Genomic DNA, 12,626 nt, shown 5'->3' on the forward strand with positions numbered 1-12,626 from the left:
GAGCGTGTCAGCTGTGTGACATGTCCGTGTTTTTATTTCGGCTCCCATGTTAACAGTTGACACCACCTGCGTGACACGCACGTTTCAGGCGCGGCTCGATACTAGGGCTCTCAAGTGTCAAGCATTGAGCGTGACAGTCACTCATTTTAGTCTTTTGTCACGCTCTCCCGCCACAGATTGTATTTCTTACGCAGAAAAACGTTATAATATATTTAATATTCCGCAGCGCCCAAATGTCTGTGGCCGTGCCGCTCTCACTATGGAACCGGCAGTAATCAAGCGCGTCTCCCCCGGAGTTGAGGCTGCCACTTATCAGCCAATCAAAAATAACGAAAGGGGCTACACGATAGCCAATCAGAAAATAGCACTATTGTATCTGGGTAAGATTTAACGCAACAACCAATGAAAAAACGCGTATCCTGGAATTGTTCACGTAAATCTGTTAGCCTACTTCCAAAATGTTCGTTCATCTTCAGAGGAAACCACTGGAGCTTCGAGCATGAGTTTCAGCACAGAGTAAGTCATCTTTTAATGTTACAACAAATCCACAACTTGTTTGACACAAACAATGATAACGTGACTGCTGCTAGAGAATGTTTCCCAGATAATTAGCATCAGTTCATGAGTGTCTGTAACTTAGCCAACAGTTTATGAGCCTGTTCACTGACAACACGTAGGCTACTTGCTCAGAACAAGTAGCCTAGTCTAGCCTAGTCATATTTTCGTTATCACACGATGACTGACATATTGTCACATCTCTCTCTCCAAATAGGCTTAATCATTTTATTAACACTAGGCCTAAATAAATTAAAGTGTATTGCATATTGTTATAGGTCACTTTTGAAATCATGTCATATTATATTACAGTATATCCTGGCCATGGATGCATTAATCATTGCATCTGTCTGTCTTTAAAACATGTCAGGTAAAAAGCAATTAAGCATCCTCTCATTCCCCCTGAGAGGAAAGCCCCCTAAAAGGTCCAGGTTAGTGGATGCTCAGAGGTGGTGAAAAGGGTAGGCCCATCAGAGTCCTGCAACGGGTCGGGTATCCGCAGAAAAGTTGCTAAAACGGGTAAATTATGACGTCCCTAAAATGTACTGGCGGGTATGCGGGCGGGAAAAGAACTCCTTGCGGGCGGATACGATGAGAACCAAAACAGTATAGAAATAAAACATCATTGAAAAATAATCATCATTCGTTGATCGATGATCAATCATCATAAAACATAATTGAAATATTTGTATATCTAAATTACCATTACCACATCGCAAATATGTGTTTTAGTCAACGATACGACACTTGACCCATCACATCAGTACTGTAGGCTACTGCGACTTTTGAATTATTTGTTTGATGCATCTATGTGTGAAAACATTAAACAATATAACCGTCTCGTAGTTGGAGCGCAAGAGAGTAGGCTACAATGGATGAAGTCAAGGTAAAGTTGGCTAGTGGCAGTTGTTTTTTTCTTGTTCTCTTTGTTTCATTAACAGGTCCATTTTATGTAGAATAATGTTCTGATGCAGCAAGGTTTGGGCTATGTGTCGTTGTAAGGTTTATCCCTGACGCAAAATGTAACAAAAAAAAAAAAAAGAATGACAATATGAGTAGACAATTATTTGCCAAGTTATGCTCATGCATTTTGTAAAATGCTCTATAAAAACTCGATCCCCATAGGACTTTTGGTTATCCAAAATGCATACTGACAATCAAATGCTTACTGCATACGAACCCCTTAGTAGCCTATGGCCTCAAATGAAACTCTGAAGTTGCATGCTTGCATTTGGATTCAGGGGTTCTGATATGGAATGACTACACTAAATATGGAGTAATTACAAAAAAATGCAAATCTTTACTATTTCTATTTCAATTAAATTGGTGTGTATAAGATGGACTATACATCTTTTTTTCTGGACTATATTATTATGGAGCACACAGGAATCACGTAGCCTACAAACAGATCAGTTGTCAACTACAACAGGGAGATAGGCTACAATTAAAGAAAAAATCTGAACATTTACATACCGCATTTGTAAAGTATAATGTATGTGTACTGCAACAGGATATTTAGGAGATGTATGTTAAGCAAGTTAATAGGATTTACGCAATAATTGATAGACATGACACTTCTTACAACGTGTAAGTGAGCTTCACAAAATGTAACAGCCGTAGAAAAAATGGTAACAGATTAGTTCGAAGCCTGGAACGTCTGAATGCCGCGGAAGTTGTTGTTCCCATGGTAGCATATTAGCATTTCCGCAAACAGAAGAAGCTGAGTGCAGTGTTGTCAGGAGGCACCAGCCGCAAACTTTAAAATAAACTAGGAAATACACGCTGTCTATCTAAATGTAGTGTATTTATATTAGTTACACATAATTTTAATATGATGATCGGTCAGAGGAACAGGACGCTATGTCGGGAATTCACTGGACCAACGCCACATTCAGTTGCGGTGGTAAGTTACAGCACCTAACTTGCCTTGACCGTCACTCACCGAAGTAGCCTACTAAACTTATATCGTACATTATATCCATCTGGCGAATGTATTGTATCATGCAGATACAATATTTAGCCTACTTAACTTTGCGTTTGGTGTAAGTTTAGGTCATTCTGTCAAATGTGGGAGGGAGGGAGGCCTATGGATTCGTGACTTGTTTGTGGAGCGCTTTGGATTGCACTATGTGCATGTTAAATGCGCTTTATAAATAAATCTGACTTGACTTGACTTGACTTGACTTGTGGTAGGTGAAACAAATTAGCCTGGGCCTAGGCTATGCATCGAACCCAAGCACTGACACGGTTGGCCATAACCAACAACCTAGGCCAGCTGTTTGTTGAACTTGTTTGAAGGTGTAACCTCTCTCTCTGTTCAAAACCTATTTGTATTAAGGCACGATAGCATTTCATTAGTGCTGTATGATTTCTTTTCTTAAGAGAGCAAGGTTGCCTTCCTCAAGACCTCCAGACCATCTTATTCTGGAGAGGAGGAAACAGGAAGCAGCGCGGGACAGGATATTGGAGTTTACACGAAACCAGAGCACCTGCGACATGAGAATGCACTGGGAGAAGAATTCAGATCGCCAAATTGTCTTGGGCACCATCGAGAGACGTGTGAACGAAGCCATGTTGAAGTATCAGCTAAGCATCGAGGAACGAAGAGATAGGTAGTCTACTGATCTATAGCGGAGTGTCACATGCACTTAATGTACTATGTTCTCACAGCCATCGATCTGAATTTCACGTCACATTGTCAATATCAATGTCAGTTTATTTAAAGTATATTTGACCAAACACATCTTCATGTCAATTCTTCATTTCATCTTGCCTCTGTTTTCTTCCCTTTATCTTGTACAACTTCAGGCTCCTTGCTTTGTTGGAGGCAGAGGAGAGAGAGCTCATGAGGGAGATGGAGGAGAGAAAGGAGACCATTCTGGAGAGGCAAGCCAAGATGCGAGAGAGGGCCAAGGCACTGCGTGAGAGGAGAGAAAGTGATCGACAGAAAGTGGTGGAAGAAAAGCTGGAGCAACTCTTCAGGTTGGGGCCAGTGCCACAGAGTGTGGTTGTGGTCATTCACCACTACAACTACTGCTTAAATAAGCAAAATAATTAACCCTTAAGCGATCAAGTAGAAATAATTAATTTGTAAAACTCCTTTCATTTGTTTATGTGTTTATTTCACAATAGTGCATTCAGGAAGCGCACACTGGACTTTTCTGTAACCCTATCATTTATTACACACATTATACAGTGAATAATGCCCATATTTCATATGTTGGAAAAGTAAGCCCCAACTTTGTGAGCCACCCTACCATCTATGAATAATATATGTGCCATTTATCCAGTGTTGCTTACAGCGTCATACATCTAGAACCAGTTCTGTGTGCATCACCCCTTGATTCATACCAAACCCCTCTTCCCCCTCTGACCCTGCACCCTCCTGCCTCTCAGGGAGCGGAGCGAGGAGCTGCGAGCCATCGAGACACGCCGGCGCCAGGATGAGGTCTGCACCGAGCGGGCCGCCCAGATCCGCTCACGGGAGGAGTCGCACCGGCGGCGGGCGGACGAGGAGCGGCTCTTCGCCCAGCTGTGGGAGAGCGACCGGCAGGCCAAGCAGGAGCGCGAGAGCCAGGAGGCGCTGTGGCAACGCCAGAGCAACGCAGAGCAGGTGGCCTTCCTGCGCATACAGATGGAGGCCGCCGAGCAGCAGAGAGCCGAGGCCAAGCGGCTGAAGGAGGAGGAGGCTCAGATACTTGTGAGAGCCACGCCTCTACTACAGCACCACCTACACCAGGCCCATCCACAAAATCACAGTGCCAGATCACACTTTCAAGGGTTATGCCACAAACCCACTTAATGTGTAATAATGTTATATGAACATCTGTTTTAGAGTGAGATATATTATTTTACACAACAGCAAAGGATAGATAATCATACAGTAACAGTGGCTTGATATCAACCCTGACGCCTTATATTATCCATGTTTAGAAGAACAATACAGATATCATACAGGCTCAGTGTGTAGAATCATAGTTTTAGTGTCAAAGTGACCCACTAGTGAGAAATGCAGAACATTAAACCACATATTGGAATATTGGACATAATGCAGAACATTAAACCACATATTGGAATATTGGACATAATGCTCTATTCCACTTTCTGTCACCATGCATGCGCATGTGTCCATCAGTGATCATTATGTTGTGTTTTAATTTGTTGTTGCAATATCATTTCTCTTACTGTATATGCTGTGCTTGGTATATAGCCTATATCTTATTTAGCCATGGTGAAAGCCTATCTGTTTCCGCCTGTGGTACAGCCTGGTAAGATTATTTGGTGCACTTGCCAATGCACATGGCGGTGGTGTTCCTGATACCTGCTGTATTGGTCGCGCTTCACAGCGGGAGCAGAGGGAGATGCTGCGTCTGGAGGACGAGAGGCAACGGCGCCAGAAGCTCCAGAGTCAGGGCAGCCGACGGCGGTCGTTGGACCAGTCGCTGCGGCTGAAGATGAAGCGCCTTGCTCAGCAGCAGCAGGAAGAGCTGGCCCTGGACATGAGCATCCTGACGCAACTGCTGGCCGAGGAGAGGGACGAGAAGCAGGGAGAGGCCACAAGGAAGGTGAGGGATGAGAAGTATGAGAATAAGAGAGAGGGACAGAATGGGAAGAACAAGTGTAACAGAGGCGAACTGAACTAGCGTGCTAGTTGCCCGTGTAAATCCTCATAGCCCTAACCTTAAGAACGCTTCTAACCGCTGAGTTGGAAGCCTGGGCTTTTAGCTCAGTGGTTAGAGCGTTCGACTCCCACGCTGGTGAGTGTCGAGGTGGCGGGTTCGAGGGCCGTGAGCGGCGGACGAATTACGACCTCTGTTACACAAGCAAAGATGAAACTGTCAGAAAGTGAAATGAAAATTTTAAATCTTTTGTAATTAATTCATGAATAAATACATAATTTCGAATCAGGTCATAATGATATGGAAACATGAAATTAAAGGATATCATTTATAAACTCTGTATGTGTTCATCTAAAAAAGGGCAGCTTATTAAACATGACCCCTGGAATAGCTAATAGAATGCGTTACTTTTGAATGCGTTGGATGGTCCGTGGTCCGTGGGGGGAAAGTTTCGCGGATATAACAGGTTTTTGAAAACAACAAAAACAGAAAGGAGGGAAGGAGCAAAGCTAGGAGTTATTTCAGATGGGCAAGAAAGGTAACATTAAGCTAGGCTTTACATTTAACAAACTGAAGGTAGCCTAAGTTTAGCCTTTCTAGGCTGTATAGCCTAATGTTGTCCAAATGAATACATCCTTGTCAGGCGTTGTTGTAGGCCTATTATAATATATTGTATGTGGATGTAGTTAGGCTACTATGCAGGCTACTTTTCATAACTTTTTAACTGACCAAATGCACGCACCTAAAACCGGGTAACGGACAACTATTGTCAACGCGGGGGGTGGGGGGGGGTTATAGAATGCGTTACGTTTTTATGTGTTAATGTGTCGGATGGTGGGGGTACGCGAGCCGAGTCGGAATGTAGGCAGTGGTACGCGGGGGGAAAAGTTTGGGAACCGCTGCTATACAGTATGTCTGTTTGTGCTGTATGTTGGTGTGTGTGTGTGCATGTCTGTATGTCCGCGTGTGTGTGTGGGTATTGCACGTTGGTTAGGTTTATTGTCCCTGTAGGGAAACTGTTTTTCAGTGAGTACAACATACAACATAGCGTCAGTTCACAGTACCCCAGTATAAACACAGGGGCCCTTTACAGAGTCAGTCCGCAGTACCCCAGTATAAAACAGGGGCCCTTTTACAGAGTCAGTCCGCAGTACCCCAGTATAACACAGGGGCCCTTTTACAGAGTCAGTCCGCAGTACCCAGTATAACACAGAGGCCCCTTTACAGAGTCAGTCCGCAGTACCCAGTATAACACAGAGGCCCCTTTACAGAGTCAGTTCACAGTACCCAGTATAACACAGGGGCCCTTTACAGAGTCAGTCGGCAGTACCCAGTATAACACAGAGGTCCTGGTGTGTATGTGAGACAGCTGGAGCTGCGTGAGGAGCGGAGCCGGTACCAGAGGTACTTGGCTGAGCAGCTGGAGGAGCAGCGGAGGCAGGAGGCTGAGACAGAGCAGCTGATCGAGGCCGAGCTGCAGCAGATCTTGTCCCGCCGCGCGGAGAAGAATCACCGGGAGAAGGAGGCCCGCGATCGCCTCATGAAGGACGTCATGGACACCCGCCACATACAGATCCAGCACAAATGTAAGAATGTGGACCATAGGAATAGACTGGGATATAGATGCCCTGGAAGAATGGATCTTATTCTTTGTTGATAATGTATCAGCAACACAATTGCTCTATGTAATCTTTTTTGTTGGAATGTTACTCTGACTGACTATTTCTATGACTATGTCCTTGTGCATGTGTGGATGTATATGCATTTGTGTGTCCGTGTGTTTCTGCTTATAAGTACAGGCTTGTGCAAAATTCAGAATTGAATTGAGAATGACTCCTAAATTCCAATTCAATTCTTGCCTGTTGGATAGTTATGCAAGTGTAACGGAGGCGAACTGAGCTAGCGTGCTAGTCGCCCGTGTAAATCCTCACACCCCTAGCCTTAAGAACGCTTCTAACCGCTGAGTTGGAAGCCTGAGCTTTTAGCTCAGTGGTTAGAGCGTTCGACTCCCACGCCGGTGTGTGTTGAGGTGGCGGGTTCGAGGGCCGTGAGCGGCGGACGAATTATGACCTCTGTTACACGTCATGTGGATTTATTTGTCACAGTGAATCAGAACATGCAAAGGCAAGCGGAGCTGGTTCAGGAGAGAGAGGAGCTGAACAGAGACATCCAGCAAAACAAACTGCTGGACGGGGAGGAGAAAAGACGGTAGGTTGTTTAGGGTGTCAATGGGGAAACCGTAGAAACAGTAGAAATCCAGAGTTTGTACAGGCAGACACATACCTCTGTTTCCCTCGGTCTCTTCCTGAAGTCCAAACACTAGATACTGTTTCTTCACAAATAAGAGTGGGTTAAACATGCATAGTAATGTTTTGTTGCACAGCACTTGTAATGAAATTTTGCATATCTATTTGACCACGAGACCAGAGTTAAATGAAGCCATCCTTACACCTCAAATACTGCGTAGCCTATTTTTGCTAAACAGTATTTTCTAACCCACCCCCCTCAGTCTGAAAGAAGCCAGCCTGGAGTATCAGGCAGACCTGTTGGCCCAGATGCTTCACCAGCAGAAGTTGCGTGACGTGGAGCAAGCTGAGGTGGACAGGGAGCACCACAGGGGTCTGGCCTTCCAGCAGGAGTACAACAGGAAGGTCCAGGACATCCTCTCGAGGCCCACATCCAACACTACCCCTGTGCACCCCTTCAGGAGAAGGGACCTCCAGCCTCCAGCTACGGTGGCCCAGCTGGATCTTTCTATAACCTAGTAAATCTGTTTTTACCACCTCCGGTCACAGGCTGCAGTTGTGGGGAGGTATACGTTTATCATCAAATGGCATTATACAACTGATTGAAGAAAAACAAATAAATGCATAATAGTTACTCACTTAATGATGTATGACTTGTGTCTCTCCTATATGCAGTTACATTTAGTTGCTCATTAGTTTGAACCCCCCCCCCTCCCCCCTCCCCCCAAGCCATGTATCCTATTTTCCCCTCATCCTAATCCAGGATCTAATCGAGGACAAAGATTAAAGGCTGGATTAATAAATACACCACAGCAACTGCAACTGTTCAAACAAACTAGTCTTCTGACCAGAAATTCAAGCCACACCTCCCTTAATATAGACACATGCGAAGTCCTTCAGTGTATGACCACTAGAGGGGCCAGTTAGCTGTTTACTACTTAAAAAAACGTCTTGGCCTTTTGACATATGCGTATGTACAGTAGGACGTAGCTAGGTCCATTGGAATTATATATTGATCATGCTTGTCTTGCGAGTCTTCAAAGAGCTACAGAGAAACCCCTGATTCTGTGAAAGGAAAGACAGTATTGCCATTTCAGCATGTCAGCATGACAATAACAATAACTCTTGTTTCAAAGTTTTTTTATTATTATATTTGCCCATTATTATTTGTTTCATATTTCCCAGGCTTTTTCCTTGTATTGTGTCAATAGACAAACTCTATGTATGAACATTCATATAAAAGTTCATCTTAAAAACTAAGAATAAACATAGTGTGATTTTGACAGTAACTAAAGTCTGGTTCAGTGCCTTCAGTACAAAAAATTGTGCTCAATTAAGTGAATCATTGTGGAAGGTGGACTTCAGTCAGGTTTCCTTTGCAACATCATTTAGCCCTTACTCTCTACTTCAAGATTAAGACTCCACCTTTTTAACATCACTTATTGGCAGCACCATATTAGGTGTTCACTTAACATCATGGAATGTGCTGTTGTATTTCCCTTTGTGTGGTGAGGTGAGAAAACCATTAGATTCTGATAAAACCTGTTCTCTCTAAACGTAGTGTTCTTCATTAACAATTATGATGCGTGTCATGCCAATTGTGTGTGTGTGTGTGTGTCTATCTGTCTGGTCTGATTTCATGTCAGCTCAGAAGAAAGAACTCGGTCAACACCCCATACCTGACTGAGGAGTGGTGTAGGAGTGGAATGATTGGTCTGATGTCAGAAGTTTTTCCTTCTCCGCAGAGGTTTGCAGAGGCAGGTTTAAGAGTTTCCCAAGTCAAACTATGACTTTAGAGTAGCCACAGACATCTTGTGTCTACATACTATATGTAATATGGGTGAGTCAAAACCTTACCTCTGAACATCTGTCTGACTTTATGTTGTGTGAGGAATTACAAGGCTGTTACAGCTATCTGGACAAAGGGCAAAGGAGATGATATCTGAAGTGGACCTTTACTGCAAGGTAAACTACTGTTGATTTCATTTTACTGTGAAAGGGCTCTTCATATCTCCAGGTTACAAAATATGTTACGGCACCTTTTATAAGAGCTGTTTGTGAGCATGTCTCACGTTTGACAGCTTTGTGTTTATGGCTGTTTCTGTGATAGCTTATCCAACAGCATAGGATACAGTATAATAATTTTCTGTCACTGTTAAATAGTAGACCTAGAGCTTTTTCACTGTCTCTTACAGTTGCACAACAAGACAACTGTTCTCATTACTATGAATATATTCGATTGAATCGTATCGTCCAGAGCAATTTTGAGAATGATAAAAAAGCTAATAGCCAATCAGAACCCATCATGTTAGCCATCACATTCATTAACACTAGGAGAGACTTTGCTTATCCTTGGTCAGTGGGCGCTTTTATTGTTATGGTTATAGTTACCTTTATAAAAAGGGAATACTTGTGGGTGATTTGTGAAAAACAAATGTTCACTAGAAAATAGACCTAAAGTTCTGGCAATAATGAGAAGTCTGCCACTATAGTGTCTTAGTAGTGTCTTTGAAATAAACTCGGCCCTTCTCGGTTCAATTTGATTTTACCAATTCCAAACTATTTGGTTGAATGAAATGGCATTAGAAAGTAGCCAATCCTCGGTATGGGTTTATATTAAATATACAAAACATTTCACAGTTGTGAATAGGCTTACAAAACCAATCAGTGTATTGAACATTGAATAGCCTACATTAGTGGATATGATTTATACAAATCTTTTTAAGTCATTTGAACCTTTCACATGTAATGCCAAACTTGGCCAGATGGTGTCTCATATTGTAAGAGATCACACTATGGTCGGTCCATGAGATTGCACTGCAGTCATACCAGTCAACATGATCGAGTCCATGGATACGGAAAGGAAGTAAAGGGAGCGAATATAGAACTAACAGAGCAATATACTTTTCATTATATTCAAGCCTCTCTTAAATATTTCACTGCAGTTTTATAGGATACATATAGTCACAGTCCTGGAATATTTTGCCTAAGTGCCGTGTAAACCCTACCTGGATACGCAAAACGCACGGCTCCAAAGTATTTTGTAATGGCAGAAGACACCTGCCATGAATGGGAACAGGTCAAGTGGCTAACTTGCTAGCGCGAAGGTCCCTAGCAAGTTGATTTAAACTAGTACTAAACAAAGGGGTTCTGCGTGCCTGACGGTAATTGGAAAATGACGTTTGGACAAGGAATATTGACCGAACCAAACTTTGAGGAAATATATGTGTTTTTGTAATTGGTGTGGCTATTTACACTAGCCTATATATTGTTGGGGTTTCGTTAAGACTTCGCATTGGGGACTATGTCAGTCAACGAGCTTTACACTAAGGTGAGTGTGACAATTGTTTTCCTACTGTGAAAAGGCTACTGTAGTCCATAGCCCATGTGTATCATTAAATGACAATTTAAGGTGTTCTTAGCCACTACTCTACTGACTTTCTTAACAAGATTACACGTTTCGGCACGGAAACAAGGCCTAAATTATGTTATTTCCCTATACCTCCTTATATTATGGTTATATGTAAACTTTGACAGTTACTATTGTCTGTGATCATTTCATGCTCTCAGGACAGGTGCCTTATCGCGAGGTTGGTTTCGGGTTGGTTTCGGTGTTCCATGACCGAGCGCGTTATAGCGCTTCCTCTTGTAAAGGCTACACCGACCAATTTACGGTAAAAGAAAAACAATATAGGCCTATCTAAATTAAACAATGCACTTATCAAACTTATCAGAGCACTTAGTTATAGTCGAATGACATAAAGAAGGTGGCCGCACTTTGTCACCCCGGCAAGTTTTATTGATCTGGTCTAATCCATGCCACCAGTATTTCCATTTAACTAAGGCTTGAATCTCTGTCCAACCAGTAGTCGACTGCAGTGGTAGAGTACAAAAACCTTGTTGTTTGCGAGGCTTATTTTGGAATAGATTTACGCACCGCCTTAATACAATGGCATACGTTATTTATTTCTCACCAAACGTGGCAAATACTTTAAACATTAATACTTTAAAATTCTAATACCTCGGCCAGCTGTAGAATTTAGACGTCCCCTCCTCTGTCCACCAGCTATCGACTTCGACCAGGTAATCGACTTTGACCAAGGTTTTCACTGAACTAATCTCCTTGAAGATTTACAATAATATGCACAGTACTGAAATAATGTGGGCAGTGGGTTGGCAAACACCTCAGTAACACTAGATTTCGGCAAAACATGATGGACTTGCAGTTCAGTTGTCCCATGGATCAGTATCCTTAAAAGTTATAGCCTACTTCGCAGGTCTCTTCTTTCATTTTTGCTCACATATATAAATGACCCTCTTGTAATTGTAAAGAGATGAGTTATGAGATAACTATGCCTCAGGTAGAGTACAAAAATGGCATGCACATTATTTCTTGTCTGTGCCTCAAGTACACTTGGGATGGGGCTTTGGGAACCGGTAGTTACAGTATGTGCTATACCAGTCTTACCAGACATGTCGAATGAGAACAGAATGACTACAGGTCTGGGATTGTGTTGATCCTCATATGAAAGATACCTGTCACTTTGATTGACCTCATGCTACTGAAACACGATCTTCTTGTATGGGAAATGTACAAGTAAAAGTTATTTAGTTAGGTCTACACAGAAAACTGGCCATGGTGTTGTCAATGTTATATATGACGCAAGTATGTTCCACGGGAAGCCTATATATTTACTTACCTGCGACCTCTGAAAACTCCAATTGTTTGCTTCCTCTTCATTCAATCTGGGACTATACTCAAAAGTAGTTTCAAATCAGTGCTCTAATAATCTTATATGTAGCCTATTTCATGCACCAATATGTAACTGCTTGTAGATTCAGACAATCCACTCACTTTGTCTCATTTAGTTGTATTCTGAACTCAAGACTTCTAATGAGCAAAGCAAACAGTTAAACTAACAATGATGTGACAAGCTGATGTCATATTTTCTGATTACTTATATTGTGCATCTGACAGACTGAATTATGATGCTGAGTCCAGGTGATCATGAGAAGTTGGTAACACCAGTTACAATTTACTGCGTTATTGGTGAGGATTATCATGGCAGGCCAGCATTAATGACAGAGCAAAGTCTCGGCCCCCCATCTGATCCTTTTTACCCAAGCATCTGCCACTTGTTCCCCAGCATATTATTCAGACCAAAGGTTGGGTAACAAATCCAAGAATTCCATCTGTTTTTGTGTA

The 12,626-nt window shown here is 42.6% G+C and overlaps 2 protein-coding genes across 3 annotated transcripts in view; both read left to right on the forward strand.

The window, feature by feature from the left end:
• The first annotated feature begins 2,153 nt into the window (after window positions 1-2,153).
• On the forward strand, window positions 2,154-8,078 carry cfap53 (cilia and flagella associated protein 53). Its single transcript, XM_076283160.1, has 8 exons — window positions 2,154-2,458; window positions 2,938-3,167; window positions 3,364-3,537; window positions 3,952-4,255; window positions 4,902-5,120; window positions 6,544-6,760; window positions 7,280-7,382; window positions 7,684-8,078. Exons 1-8 carry the CDS (start codon window positions 2,387-2,389, stop codon window positions 7,937-7,939), a joined length of 1,575 nt encoding a protein of 524 aa, XP_076139275.1. The 5' UTR covers window positions 2,154-2,386; the 3' UTR covers window positions 7,940-8,078.
• A 1,093-nt stretch (window positions 8,079-9,171) lies between these two features.
• The window catches only part of myo5b (myosin VB), a 68,627-nt gene continuing 65,172 nt past the window's right edge, over window positions 9,172-12,626 (forward strand). The window contains exon 1 of one of the 2 annotated variants that reach the window (XM_076283555.1): window positions 9,172-9,385. In XM_076283555.1, the coding sequence (XP_076139670.1) occupies window positions 9,356-9,385 (30 nt within the window). In that variant the 5' untranslated portion in view covers window positions 9,172-9,355. Of the gene's footprint in view, window positions 9,386-10,259; window positions 10,752-12,626 lie in introns of those variants that run through there. The other variant, XM_076283556.1, reaches the window with a different exon arrangement.

The sequence above is a fragment of the Alosa pseudoharengus genome, unplaced genomic scaffold (genome assembly GCF_046254945.1).
Source record: "Alosa pseudoharengus isolate Yale_2024_CS ecotype anadromous, Long Island Sound unplaced genomic scaffold, YU_APseudo_1.1 YU_APseudo_1.1_scf_14, whole genome shotgun sequence".
Lineage (NCBI taxonomy): Eukaryota > Metazoa > Chordata > Actinopteri > Clupeiformes > Clupeidae > Alosa > Alosa pseudoharengus.

Bases quoted from the DNA above. Each gene is read 5' to 3' on its own strand.
- cfap53 (XM_076283160.1), top strand. From the start codon at position 2,387: ATGATGATCGGTCAGAGGAACAGGACGCTATGTCGGGAATTCACTGGA. The intron at 4,256-4,901 runs GTGAGAGCCACG...CGCGCTTCACAG, and splicing joins AGGAGGAGGCTCAGATACTT to CGGGAGCAGAGGGAGATGCT. The intron at 7,383-7,683 runs GTAGGTTGTTTA...CACCCCCCTCAG, and splicing joins GACGGGGAGGAGAAAAGACG to TCTGAAAGAAGCCAGCCTGG.